The 14,521-nt window shown below is 44.6% G+C and overlaps 1 protein-coding gene across 1 annotated transcript in view; it reads right to left on the bottom strand.

Annotated features, from left to right (window-relative positions):
* The window catches only part of SF3B3 (splicing factor 3b subunit 3), a 52,862-nt gene that overhangs the window by 8,393 nt on the left and 29,948 nt on the right, over positions 1-14,521 (bottom strand). The window contains exons 11-19 of the mRNA XM_049786334.1: positions 11,664-11,815; positions 11,157-11,312; positions 9,789-9,944; positions 8,790-8,933; positions 5,628-5,750; positions 4,634-4,788; positions 1,561-1,735; positions 542-747; positions 292-448 (exon numbers count right to left, since the gene is read on the bottom strand). Coding sequence (XP_049642291.1) covers positions 292-448; positions 542-747; positions 1,561-1,735; positions 4,634-4,788; positions 5,628-5,750; positions 8,790-8,933; positions 9,789-9,944; positions 11,157-11,312; positions 11,664-11,815 — 1,424 coding nt within the window. The remainder of the gene's footprint in view (positions 1-291; positions 449-541; positions 748-1,560; positions 1,736-4,633; positions 4,789-5,627; positions 5,751-8,789; positions 8,934-9,788; positions 9,945-11,156; positions 11,313-11,663; positions 11,816-14,521) is intronic.

The following is a 14,521-nucleotide window of genomic DNA, read 5'->3' on the forward strand; positions in this document are numbered from 1 at the left end:
GCCCCGAATACAGCCGAGTATGGCCCCCACAAACCAACCACGAAAGCCAGCTTCAGCTCTGTGCTTTCCTACGTGTATGTGTTTGGTTGGGGGTGGGGTGAGCACATATGCTACTTGGGGGAGCTACAGACACCAAGTACTCCCAGCATTTCTTTCTGCCACTTGAAGTTAACAAGAACCAATTCAAGGGGCTGGCTTCCCCAGTGGACACTCAAAGACCCAACCCCATGTATCACAGTGAGCATGCATCCTGCAACCCACAAACCAGGTGGACCATCAGCTTGTACCTACCTTGTGCAAAAACTCCAGTTTCTCCCCACTGTTCACGAGCTTATAGGTGTACACAAAGCCCCCTGCCACAGATCGGGGATTCAGGATCAGGTCCTTGGCCACTCCTACCAGCACATACCAGTCATCCCCAGTGTTGGAGAACCTGCACACAGCCACACTATGCAAAGAGACACAGAAGTTAGGGTCAGGGCCCAGCCAGAGCATCCCCTCATCTCAGACCCCAAAGTCCTAACAGTCCTGAGTGCCTTACCTAAAAGCAGCCTCATTCTGTTCCAGCTGCACAAGGTCCAGTGTATTCCCCTGAATGGGGTTCATCACTCGGATCACAGAGGCCCACTGCCCATTGCCAGCCTTGGGTGCTCCGAAAATGGACTCTGGGAGGTTTTCATTGAGAAACGCTGCGGCCATCTCTGCGGCCAATTCCCGCTCATCCTCCCCAGCTGCTTCCACCATCTCCTAAAGCCGAAAGTGAGGAAGAACTGGGATTCAGAGGTGGGTGAGAAGCAAGAAACTCCTCAAGAAGGAGGTCATAACAGAAAAAATAACATCAGTGAGGGCTTGAATCAGCAGGTTCAAACCCTGGCATCCCATACAGTCCCCCGAGCCTGGCAGTGGTGACTTCTGAGTGCAGAGCCAGGAATAACTCCCTGAATGTCACTGGGTGAGTCCCAACCCCCCCCCCCAAAATACCTATTAGTAAACCAAACCCATACCTTCCCCAAATGAAAACCAACACTGATGTACAGACAAGGGCTTGTTTCTTTCACACCCAAAATATCATCAGTGGACTAAAAAAAAAAAAAAAGGCAAAGGAAAACATTGTACTCCACCAAAATGTTCTGACTTCCCTTGTCTCCTTTCTTTATAAACTGAACATTCTACATGCTTGGGGTATGCCCCCTCCTTGTTGGGATGAGTTCTGGAAGCATTTATGTGAAATATAAAAACCAAGGTATTATTAGTCCTTGTCAGAAGCAAGGCTCTATACCCTTGGATTGAGGAAAGGCACAATCCTCCCTCTTTACAAGGCTAAAGAGCCTTAGTTCAAAACAGAATCAATCAATAGGTAGAAAGAAGTTCCCCAAATGATTTAGACAAGATTATTTGGGGGGGGGGGGGAGTCCCACCCGGCAGTGCTCAGGGAAACATATGGAATGCTGGGATTTGAACCAAAGTTCTTAAGCATGCAAGGCAAATGCCCTACCTCCATGCTATCTCTCTGGCCCAACAAGATTCTTTTTAACTAACCATGCAAGTCAGTCTCATTACCTCTGCCATCTGCTGCTTCCGCTGAGCTTTTGTGGCCTCAGTGTAGGCATTGTGGTCAGTCTCAATGATGATCAGGTTATTACTTTCAGGGTGAATAACAAATTTCCTGGGTGTATATTGCAACGGGAAAGCAACTTGGTTGAAGACAGCACCCAGTTTCTCCAACGCCAAAATCCTATGGCAAAAGACAAGAAAGTTAAGATGCTCTTCACTCAACTAGTACTAAAATGGGCCATTAGAGATCAACAGAGTCATCTTAAAGCTAGGAAGTTATCATTAGGTACATGGGCTCCTCATCTATGAGCTGAACTCTTAGGAGGGTCCTCTTCTCAGCAACAGGCAGTGTTCAGTGATTCTGAATTTCACCAGAAAATCCCTCGAAACACTACGATTTTCTCTCTCATCCCCTTCCCTCCCCTCTTTTCATCACAGCTGGTGGTGCTTAGGGTTTTTTCCTGACTCTAGTGGGGTGTAGGAGACCATGTGGGATGCTGGGGAGCGAGCCCTGGCCAGCTGTGTGTAAAGCAAGCATCCTACCCATTGTGTTATTGTTTTGGTCCCTCTGATTTTCTTTTTCTTTTTTCTCTTTTTTTTTGGTTTTTGGGCCACACCCAGTGACTCTCGGGGTTATTCCTGGCTATGCGCTCAGAAATTGCTCCTGGCTCAGGGGACCATATGGAACGCCAGGGATTGAACTGAGGTCCGTCCTGGATCAGCCGTGTGCAAGGCAAATGCCCTACCGCTGTGCTATTGCTCCACCCCCAAGATTTTCCTTTTATCTAATAGTACCAGGAATTAAACCCAGGGTTTTACATCTGAAGTTTTAGCCTTCTAATTGAAACACATCCCAGGTCATAAACTATGAACTGCCTTTTTTAAAAATTTTATCTCAGGGGCCGGAGAGATATCATAGTGATAGGGTGTTTGCCTTAGATGCAGGATGGTGGTTTGAATCCTGGTATCCCATACGGTCCCTTGAGCCTGCCAGGAGTAATTTCTGAGCGTAGAGCCAGGAGTAACCCCTGAGCGCTGCCAGGTGTGACCCAAAAACCAAAAACCAAAAAAAAAAACAAAAAACAAAAAACCCAAAAAAACCCCGAAATCTATCTCAAGAGCCAGAGAGATATAGCACAGCGGTAGGGCATTTGCCTTGCACAAATCCTTGGTTTGAAGCCCAGCATTCCATATGGTCCCATGTCTTCCAGGAGTGATTTCCTTTTTTTTGGGGGGGGGGGGGCGGGAGGGGGGGTCATACCCGGCAGTGGTCAGAGGTTACTCCTGGCTCCACGCTCAGAAATCGCTCCTGGCAGGCTCGGGAAGACCATATGGGATGCCGGGATACAAACCACCGTCCTTCTGCATGCAAGGCACTCTACCTCCATGCTATCTCTTCGGCCCCCAGGAGTGATTTCTTAGCGCGTAGCCAGGAGTAAACCCTGACACCTCTGGGTGTGACCCCCCCAAAAAAAAGTATCATATAGTGATCTTCCCTGAAATTCTATTGGAAAAGATAAGACTATTTTGCTGCTATAGCAGTTAGTTTTTTTTGAAATCTAAAGCTCAATGGGAGAACACAAAAGATTAACAATTGGTGGGTGGGTTTACTTAAATTTATAGAAGACAGAAATACATGGAAATAAACAAGCACAGGGGCCAGGAATGAGGCTGCAAATCTTATCAGGTATAAATATTGAAAACAGACAGCACAAAAGGTATAAAGCCACCAATACCTAAGAATAACCTTTTTTAGTTATTATCGCTCCTGGCAGGGTCAGGGGACCAAATGAGATGCCAGGGATTGAACTCAGGTCAGTCATATGAAACACCCTACCCCTATGCTATCACTCTAGCCCCAATGGTAACCTTATAAAGTCATCGAAGGGCATGCAAGGAGACGATCTTGCTAAAATTAAAAGAAATAACTAAGGGCCCGGAGAGATAGCACAGCGGCGTTTGCCTTGCAAGCAGCCGAACCAGGACCAAGGGTGGTTGGTTCGAATCCTGGTGTCCCATATGGTCCCCCGTGCCTGCCAGGAGTGACCCCTGAGCACCGCTGGGTGTGGTCCCCACCCCCCCAAAGAGAAATAACTAAGACCTTGAAAGCTGTTGGAAGAAATCTTGGGAATTCACTTGGTAATAGTAAATCACATTGGGAACAACAAATCATTAAAACCAGAACATGATGGGCCAGAGAGATAGCACAGCAATAGGGCTTTTGCCTTGCAAGCGGCTGACTCCAGGACCAAGGATGGTTCGAATCCTGGCATCCCATATGGTCCCTGTGCCTGCCAGGGGCGATTTCTGAGCAGAGAGCCAGGAGTAACACCTGAACATCGCTGGGTGTGGCCCCCCAAAAATAAATAAAACCAGAACATAAAGATAAAAGGAAGAAAGATATGTAAGCCATTACGGTAAGCCATTATGATCAAAATAAAAATTAAAAAAAAAAAAAGGAAGAAAAAGAGGGGCTGGAGAAATTGCATGGAGGTAGGGCACTTGTCTTGCAGGCAGAAGGACAGTGGTTTGAATCCCGCATTCCATATGGTCCCGAGCCTGCCAGGAGTGATTTCTGAGCATAGAGCCAGGAGTAACCCGAGTGCTGCCGGGTGTGATCCAAAAACAAACAAACAAACAAACAAACAGAAAAAGGGAGATAGAGCAACCCAGCTTTAGTCCCTGGCACCACATATGATCCCTAAGTCGTTCAAGGAGGGATGTATGACCCCAGAATCATGAGTAACACTGCTAGGTGTATCCCTCCCCCAAACCAATCTTGTACAACATATAGTGCTCCAAACAAGTCCATCAACTAACAAAAAGCTGAAATAACATAGTGTAATTATAATTTAAGATTAATCTGTATTAGGTCCTAAATCTTGGCCCTGAAAGTCTGAAAAGCAGCTACAAATCTCAAACAGTGAAACTTAGCTATCAGGTACTTAAATACAAGAGTCAAGCAAGGTTTCAATTTCAACCACTGGTTCCATTCTAAAACAGGCTCTCTGCCATTCCTCCAACATGCTGGCAAAATAATGGTCCAAACTCAGGCAGAAGAACTGTGGGAGTCACTCACCTCAGGGTATTGGTAGAGATGGCCACAATGCCTTCAGGACACTGCTCAGAAGCAAAGCCAGATGCAAATTCTAGGGTCTCATAAGACAGGGGTGTGAGATGGAATCGAGACTGGTACGAATAGCTCAACCAAGAGCGGCTAGACATGGCCAACACCTCAGGAAAGCGAAAACATATGCAATAAGCATGGGAAAAGTCAAGCATCACCAGTTAACTAACCCAAATCCCAGCCCACTGACCAGATCTTTCCAAAGAATTCCAAAAACCTAAGGGTAACCTTAAGAAAACAAGGCCTGGGACCATGATCGTACAGTAGACAGTGCACTTACCCTGCAAGAGGTCAATGTATGTGGGTTTAATCCCTGGTAACCCATATGGTTAACTGAGGTCTCCAGGAATAATTTCCTGAGTGAAGAGCCAGGAGGAACCCCTGTATGTGGCCCCCCCCCCAAAAAAAAAAAACAATACCAAAAAGGCCTAACAAACAATAATTTTAGCATTTGCTAAAATTTGCATTATTAAAGTTACTTCAATTATGGGTTAGGATTTCATAAAGGATCCAGTAAGCAAATGTGGAGGTGGTAAAAATTTTCTTTTAAAGTAAGCTTCCTGGGGTTGAATAGATAGCAGAGCAAATTAGTCCTAATCTAGATTACTCACTCACCCAACCTCTCAGCGCTTCCATAACAGGAATACTTTTATTATGAGGCTAGACTGTTGTAAGGATTAAATGTAATAATGATCTAACCTTAGCCCACTCTATTTGCCTAGACTGAGTGCAAAAAGGATGGTCTCCACCACCTACACTCAAATCATAACCAAGCACCATGAGGTCCCCTAAGATCTCTGGAGGAAAAGATCTGAGGCTTCCCACATGAAGGAAATGAACTGAACAGAAATAACTAAAATTGTTGAATTTTAGCTAACACCAAGACAGGATTTCCCTCAGCAGACACCACTAACAAACATGCCTTTCCACCCCTTTCCTTACTTACAGCCTCCTGTCCTTGCATCCGGACACGGAAGAGTTTCACAGGGCGAGACCCTAGGTATCGTGTGCGGGTATCAGATAGGTCACCAGTAACAGGGTCCAAGACAGTTCTCAGCAGCACACCATTCTGGAAGAAGAGAGGGGTGAGGCCTACCTCCAACAGGAGCCCCTGTGGCTGCTATCTGATGATTTTAGTATAGATGTAAAATGACTAGTCCCTGAAAGAATGTTCTCACAAATGAGAGACTTTTATACAATAATAGTTGCAGAACCTCTAATAAGTAAAAAGCACCTATTTTTTTATTGCATATCTCTAATTTTTTTATCTCTATTTTTTGGGGGGGGATTTTTGGACCACACCTAGTAACACTCAGGGGTTACTCTTGGATATGCGCTCAGAAATCGCTCCTGGCTTGGGGGACCATATGGGACATGGGGAAACGAACCAAGGTCCATCTTGGGTCAGCCGCGTGTAAGGCAAACACCCTACCGCTGCACCATCACTCCAGCCCTTTATATACATCTTTAATTTTTTAACCACGTATATTAAACTGATTTTTCTTGGGGGGGGGGGGAGACTTATGGCCACATCTGACAGTACTCAGGATTACTTCTGGTCCAGGGACCATACAGGAGGGTGGGGTTCAAACCTAGGTCAGCCATGTGCAAGGCAAACATTGTACTCATTGTACTATTGCTCCAGACCATAATTTACAGAGCCAAGAATAAGCCCTGAGTACTATTGGTGTGTCCCCAAAACAAAACAAAAATATATATACACGCAGTTCAAATTATGATGGTCTCTTAAAAATGTTCCAGGTGGAGCAAGAGTAATAGTACAGTAGAGGGTGCTTGCCTTACAGACAACTATCCAGGATTGATTCTCAGCATCCAATATGGTCCCTCTGAGGAATGACCTCTGAGGGCAGAGCTAGGAGTGAGCCCTGAACAATGCCAGGTATAGCCCCAAAACAGTGTTCCAGGTAAGCACGAAGTGTGCAGAAAGAAAAAATGATTCCCAAATTACTGGGGTTTAATACAATGACACCAATGATGCAATAATTTTAAGTCACCCAAGTGTGAGTCACTGGTGGACCATCCAGTGGTTGAGTGGCTAGCAGGCACCATGAAAAGAAACCAGCTTCCCTAAATGTGACCATTTAGCATCAAAGACAGGACGGGCCAGAGAAATAGCACAGCAGTAGGGCATTTGCCTTGCACACAGCTGACCCAGAACTGACTGTAGCACTGTCCAAATCCTGGCATCCCATATGGTCCCCCGGCTAAGCCCACCAGGAGCAATTTCTGAGTGCAGAGTCAGGAATAACCCCTAATAGCCGCCGTGTGTGACCCAAAAACCGAAAGAAAAAAAAGGAGGTGGGACAGGCAGGAGTGATAGCACAGTGGGTAAGTCTGTTCAGCAGGCTGACCTGGGACTAACCTGGGTTTGATCCTAGGCATTCTATAAGGGCCTGCCAGGAGCAACCTGAGTGCCGCTGGATGTAGCACCCCTCCCCTCTGCTGCAAAAAAAAAAAAAAAATAAAATAAAAGGGGCCGGAGAGATAGCATGGAGGTAAGGCATTTGCCTTTCATGCAGGAGGTCATCGGTTCAAATCCCGGCGTCCCATATGGTCCTCCCATGCCTGCCAGGACCAATTTCTGAGCCTGGAGCCAGGAATAACCCCTGAGCACTGCCGGGTGTGACCAAAAACCACAAAAAAAATAAATAAATAAAATAAAATAAAATAAAATAAAATAAAATAAAATAAAATAAAAAAGAGAACTAGTCTGAACTAATTCAAGAGAATTAAGGCACACAGCCAACCCCAGTTTGGTCTCTAACTCACATCCTCGGACCCTTAAATTATACCACTGAGAAGGGCCAATGACACAGTGGTAGGGCATTTGCCTTGCATGTGGCCTATCCTGGACAGATTCTGGTTCAATTCCTGGCATTCCATGTGGTCCCCTGAGCCTGCCAGGGGCAATTTCTGAGCACAGAGCCAGGAGTAACCCCTGAGCACTGCTGGGTGTAGCCCAAAAAAGAAAAAAACAAAACAAAAATACCAAACTAAAACAAAACTCAAGGATGGGGCTGGAGCACATGATGGCTCAGCACAGCACTGAGCCAATTGGTTGAAACTCACCAAGAGGGCTCTCCTGAACATAAACAGTTAACACAACAAAAACCTTCATATACCTGTTATGAGTCGCATTCTAAGATATAGAAGATATGGTACATTGGCTTTAAAATACTCCAGGGAGGGGCCGGAGAGATAGCATGGAAGTAGAGCGTTTGCCTTGCATGCAGAAGGATGGTGGTTCAAATCCTGGCATCCCATAAGGTCCCCTGAGCCTGCCAGGAGCGATTTCTGAGCATAGAGCCAGGAATAACCCCTGAATGCTGCTGGGTATGACCCAAAAACCAAACCAAACAAAAACCTCCAGGAAGGGGCCAGAGCGACAGCAAAGCGGTAGGGTGTTTGCCTTGCACGCAGCTAATCCAGGACAGATGGTGGTTCAATATTCCCGGTGTCCCATATGGTCCTCCAAGCCAGAAGCCATTCTGAGTGCCTAGCCCAGAGTAACCTCTGAGCAACACCGGATGTGGCCGAAAAAAAAAAACAAGAATAGCAAACAAAAACAAAACTCAAGGGTGGAGTTGGAGAGACAGTACAGCAGAAGAGGGAGGGTGCTTACCTTACATGTGGCTAACCTCGGCTCATGCTCCAGCATCCCAGATGGTCTCCAGGGCACCACCAAGTGTGGTGAATGAGAGCCAGGAGTAATGCCTGAGCATGACCAGTTGTAACCCAAAAACAAAAAAATAAAACAATACTCCAGGCAGAGCCAGAGAGATAGTACAGAGCTAATGGCACTTGCCTTGCAAAAGGCTGCAATTGCACAATAGTTTGAATTCTGAGTACAGTCTCAAAAACTGCCAGGTATGGCCCACCACCCCCAACACACAGCCACAAAATATAAAATTTAAAACAACACCCAGTAAGACTGATAAAGCAATAGGAAGATGCATGAAGGTTCATATGGTTCATAAGAGATTTTAAAAATTTAGAAAATGATATCAAATTATATGTCTATATTAAATGTGGAGCACAAGAAAAATCTCAAGATCCGATCCCAACAACATGAGCCTTGAGATCTTACCTGCAGTCCAATATTTAGGTAGAGGAAACCGATGGAGCCCCTCTCCCCCAGTTCATCCTGCTTCTCGGTCCCTCCCATCTCCACAATACACAGAGACTCGGGCTGGGCAGGAAGAGCTTGCATGCTCAGTGGCTGTAGGCAGTCCTGATGGGGAAAGAGGAAATAATAAAATGAGACAGGACCAGTTTCTGAAAACTACTACTCAGGACTAATTCTAGGTACAAAAAAATAAAGAACTGTCTTACAAGCATTCGAAAACCTGAGGAGTAAATTCCAAATAGGTCAATAAGGAACCAATTAAGATTTACGTTATTTATGGCAGTGTTTCTCAACAAGGGGCTACAGGGAACAACTACATAAGGAGAGTGGGGGGCTGTGAGCCCAAAATGAGACTAGGGGCCTCAATAATAGGACCAGGGCAGGAGGGATCACTTAAAGAAAACAAGATCAGAGACTGGAGAGATAGCACAGTGGTAGGGAGTTTGCCCTGCATGCAGGACAGTGGTTCAAATCCTGGCCTCCCATATGGTCCACCGAGCCTGCCGGGGACGATTTCTATGTGTAGAGGGCTGCAAGGTGTGGCCCAAAAACCAAAACCAAAACCAAACAAACAAACAAAAGATCAGAAGGAGAATGGCTCATGGATGTCCTATAGACACAGATTTGGTTATTTTTTAACTGAAAGGGAATCAAGTCTTAAGTCTTTAACAAGAATGAGGGGTGGGGCCGGAGCACTAGCACAATGCAACTGCACAGTGGGTAGGGTATTTGCCTTGCAGGTTTGATCCCTAGCACCCCTTATGATTCCCAAGTCTGCCAGGAGTGATTCCTGAGCACAGAGGCAGGAGTAATCAGGAGCAATGCTGGTTATGGCCCCTCCAAAAAAATTATGAGGGGCAGTAAGAAGCGTTCTCATGGACAACTCATCTCAAAAGACTGACTTTAGGAGCTGAAACATGGTCCAACTGGAAGATCCTAGAAGCCAACAGTGAAACTTACCGATGGGTCCAGAGAGATAATTCTGACCGTGTTGTCCGCCAGCCCCACAGCAAGGAAGCGAGACCGCTGCTCTCCAGGAGGCACATTGGCCAGGCTCATGCACACCACATCTGCTGACATCTCCTTCCGCTCTGTGTATTCATTCAGCTGTCCTGACTGAGGGGGGAGAGGGGAAAGTATCACAAACTGCTCCAACTTACTTCCAAATCCTGGTCCCAGGGAAGAGAGGCTAAGGTAAATCTTTTTTTGCTTCTTCTCATTTCTTACTATAATAACCAAAGATTTCTCTACTTGAGAGCCCAACAGTCAAGTCTACATATTAGGAGAAAACTAAGTGAAGGGCTAGAAAAATGGCTCCATAGGCTGAGTACAGGCACCCACGAAGGAAGCTGGTCTAATTCATGTAGCACTGCGCGGTGTGACACAAAGACAAACAAGCAAAGTGAAACTGGAGAGAATCAAGAGATCTTTGACGGGCCGAAGAGATAGCATGGAGGTAAGACATTTGCATTGCATACAGGAGGTCATTGGTTCGAATCCCGGCGTCCCATATGGTTCCCCGTGTCTGCCAGGAGCAATTTCTGAGCCTGGAGCCAGGAATAACCCGAGCACTGGCAGGTGTGACCCAAAAACCACACACACACACACACACACAAACAGAGATCTTTGACAAGTACAATGTAACACAACATGTCTAAGTCAACCTCTCAGGAAATGGAAACACATAAAACTGTTTATCTGTTCCTGAGAATACTCTAGGTGAAAGAGAATTCAAATATGGACATTAACAACAAACCTCGATCTTCAACGAAGTCAGACATACGAACTTGCCAGAATCATTAAGAGGACAAATTAAAAATTATTCTCTAGGGCCCAGAGAGATAGCACAGCGGCAGTTTGCCTTGCAAGCAGCTGATCCAGGACCAAAGGTGGTTGGTCGAATCCTGGTGTCCCATATGGTCCCCCGTGCCTGCCAGGAGCTATTTCTGAGCAAAGAGCCAGGAGTAACCCCTGAGCACCGCCGGGTGTGGTCCAAAAATCAAAATAAATAAATAAATAAATAAATAAAAATTATTCTCTACACAAGAGCAAATTTGAAAATGGATTCAGCTTGAGGAAATTAAACATATGGCAAATAATTGTTGGACAGGTAGAATATGAAGAGGAGAATAAGCAAATACTTCATAAATAGGTAGGATTTCACAACTCCAATGAGAATAAATTAATTTACCCTCAAAGAGTCAAAATGGTTTTGTCTCAATTCTCTTTCTTGTAAATATAACTTAGATGCCTAGATTCTGATACCCAGTTTTACCTCTAAACTCTACATCTACACTAAGTCCCATAGCAAAGGCTGAAGTAACATACGGGATCCATCTCAAAATAAACCAGCTCTCCTCCTGTCAGAGCAATCACAACTTGGCGCTGGTTCACTGCACATTTCACAATCGTTTTCTTCCCAGGGGTCTTCCACTCATTCACTCTTTTGTCTGCTCGTATGTGACGAATGCCATCAGGATACACCTACAGTAAAAGAAAACAAAAACCAAAACCTTACTGCCCTGACTCAGCTTGATCCCTGGCATCCCATATGGTCCTGGCCACCAATGAGTACAGAGCAAAAACAATCCAAAAAACAAAATTTCAATTAAGCTCCAATTAAAAAATTAATAAATTTTAACTTAAATTTAATTAAACATAATTTAATTAAAGTCACTAATACATTCTAATTAATTAAACCATATCCAAGTGTGTCCACCTACTGGTGGTCCTATTGATCTCAGTGTTCTAATGCAAACATAACAAACAGAACAGAGCACTACAAGGGCCAAGTGGAGACAATGAAGGGCATAGACAAGCAGCTGAGTGTGGTACCTGCACCAAGGCATCATCTCCTAACAAGGAGCAGGACAAGGTTGGGGTGGTGCCCAGGAAACCAGAATCTGTCACTTCTTCCACTGTCTCCCCGATAGACAACACAAGTGTGGCATTCACGAAAGAAACAATAATGTAGGCATCAAATTCATCTGAAAGAGGAAAAAGAAAGCTGGTTAGCTGAGAACTCATGAGTTACAGTCAAACGTGATCATGAGACAAAAAGCATAAGGTGATATACAAGATAACTGTGGACAGTGACCAGCCCACAGATGTACACTGCTTCTTTTATAACCTAAACATATAATAAAACCTACTATTACATCTGAAGTCTACTATTTCCTTGAAACATAGCTAGAAAACCCCAAGAATACAAAGCAAGGGAGTCATGAGAGGAAGGCATGCGGAATACAACAGTACTTTTATGCAGTAAGGGTAGGGCTTGCTTATTTGGAATTGGTCTCTGTGCTCAGGTATCACTCATGGCTGTCTGGAGGTCTGGGGTCCAGGCATATGCAGCACAGCAGCTTTCAAAGTTAACTAGTCCCCACTACCCAGTCTTAAGATACCCCCGTCTAACCAGGAAAACAGCAAAGCTTCTTCCAAAATATCTGTGGGAACAGACCTGTAGAATAAAATGTGCTCCCCTCAAAAGAATCTATCAGGACATGGAAAATATCCTTGTCTCAAACAGAACTTTGCTTTATCAGTGAGATGCTGATGGCCACCCCCTCAGGAAGGACTGATTTAAGGCTCAGCAAACATAAGCCCCCACTAGACTAAGTCATCTAGAGCTGGAACTTTAAGGAGTTCCCAAGAGGAAAGATGCTATCAATGCTAGAGAATCAAGAATTGGTAAAAGAGTTATAGATATTGCCCATCCTTGACCTCTCTACTTAGAAATACAACTATTCAGAGGTCATGAGAAGTGCTATAATAGTATACTTTTCATTTAATTAAAATGTAGCTAGAGAAATAAACAGTAATGAGTTTCTCAAGGCCAGAGGACCTCAGATATCCAGGCAACTCCACGAGTATCACAAGCAAGCTCAATAAAGATGGTATATTTTTCAAATTCGCCTCTAGAACATAAGATAGGCTTCTGTGCATCACTTCACCCAGCATAACGTTGAATGTTCAGTTTAATAAATACTAAATAGACACATTAATAAAAAAAAAAAAACTGAGGTTTTCCCATTTTGCACTAAATTTTCTTTAATTTCTTCTCTACTCTTGACCTAAAAATATGACAGGGGCTGGAGCTATGGTTCATGCAATACCTGGCTTGATTCCTAACAGTGCACAAGGGGCTAGAGAAATAGCATGGAGGTAAGGCGTTTGCCTTTCATACAGAAGGATGGTGGTTCGAATCCCGGCACCTCATATGGTCCCCAAGCCTGCCAGGAGCGATTTATGAGCCTCGAGCCAGGAGGAACCCCTGAGCGCTTCCGGGTATGACCCAAAATAAAACAAAAACAAACTAACAGAGCATGAACACCATGAGGAGGACCCACAAGCATTGAGGCAAGCAGAGCCTCTGAGCACCCCTGGGTGCTCCAAAACCAAAAAGAATTTTTTTCTGGTGATTTTTGGGTCACACCCAGCAGTGCTCAGGGGTTATTCCTGGCTCCAGGCTCAGAAATTGCTCCTGGCAGGCACGTGAGACCATATGGGATGCCGGGATTCGAACCGATGACCTCCTGCATGAAAGGCAAAAGCCTTACCTCCATGCTATCTCTCCAGCCCCTCAAAAAGAATTTTTTAATAGTTTACAGGCTAGATAAACAAGGCAAAAAAAAATAACATGTAAACAGATATTAAATTGAAATGGCAGCTACAGAATTTCTGTATGATGCCTTGTTAGGGCTTAGCACATATCTAGCCAACATTGCCTGCCCTAAAGGCAGCTCTAAGATCATTCCACCAGTCAGTGCAAGTGAAAAGGCTCCACAGGTAGAATCTTTAGTAGTGTTCTAAGCTCATAAAACCAAATTGGGGCCCGGAGAGATAGCACAGCGGTGTTTGCCTTGCAAGCAGCCGATCCAGGACCAAAGGTGATTGGTTCAAATCCCGGTGTCCCATATGGTCCCCCGTGCCTGCCAGGAGCTATTTCTGAGCTGACAGCCAGGAGTAACCCCTGAGTATTGCCGGGTGTGGCCCAAAAACCGGAAAAAAAAAAAAAAAACCAAATTGGTAGGTTGCAGCCAAAATCTGAATTATGTAGAAGCAAAAGTAATTTATAAAATGATGTGGTTAAGAACTGTGGTTAACAAAACTATCACCTCAGTTAAACATGTAGGTACTTAAGTGACTGAAAGGCAAAGATGACAGATTTTTTTCCCTAATGGGTAAGGTATAATGGCAACACCAGGAAATAAGAATTAAGAGTTTGATTAGCGGGCCCGGAGAGATAGCGCAGCGGTGTTTGCCTTGCAAGCAGCCGATCCAGGACCTAAGGTGGTTGGTTCAAATCCCGGTGTCCCATATGGTCCCCCATGCCTGCCAGGAGCTATTTCTGAGCAGACAGCCAGGAGTAGCCCCTGAGCACCGTCAGGTGTGACCCAAAAACCAAAAAAAAAAAAAAAAAAAAAGAGTTTGATTAGCAAAATATATGAATTGATAGTGATTTTAAATTAAGCTGTCATTTATCACTGAAGTACAGAATAACTGTGCTAGTTGTTAATGCATCATAAAACTATCATAAAACATAGATAAGGACATGGAGAAGTCTAAATAGCTTACAACAAAAACAATCAGTTTCTACACAATGCCAAATCTAGTGTTTTAATCCAGCTCTCAAATCTTTTAAGTGGAAAAACATTTCAGATGTACAAGAAAGTAAGAGAAATTGCTTAATT

This window comes from Suncus etruscus, chromosome 14, assembly GCF_024139225.1.
Source record: "Suncus etruscus isolate mSunEtr1 chromosome 14, mSunEtr1.pri.cur, whole genome shotgun sequence".
NCBI lineage: Eukaryota > Metazoa > Chordata > Mammalia > Eulipotyphla > Soricidae > Suncus > Suncus etruscus.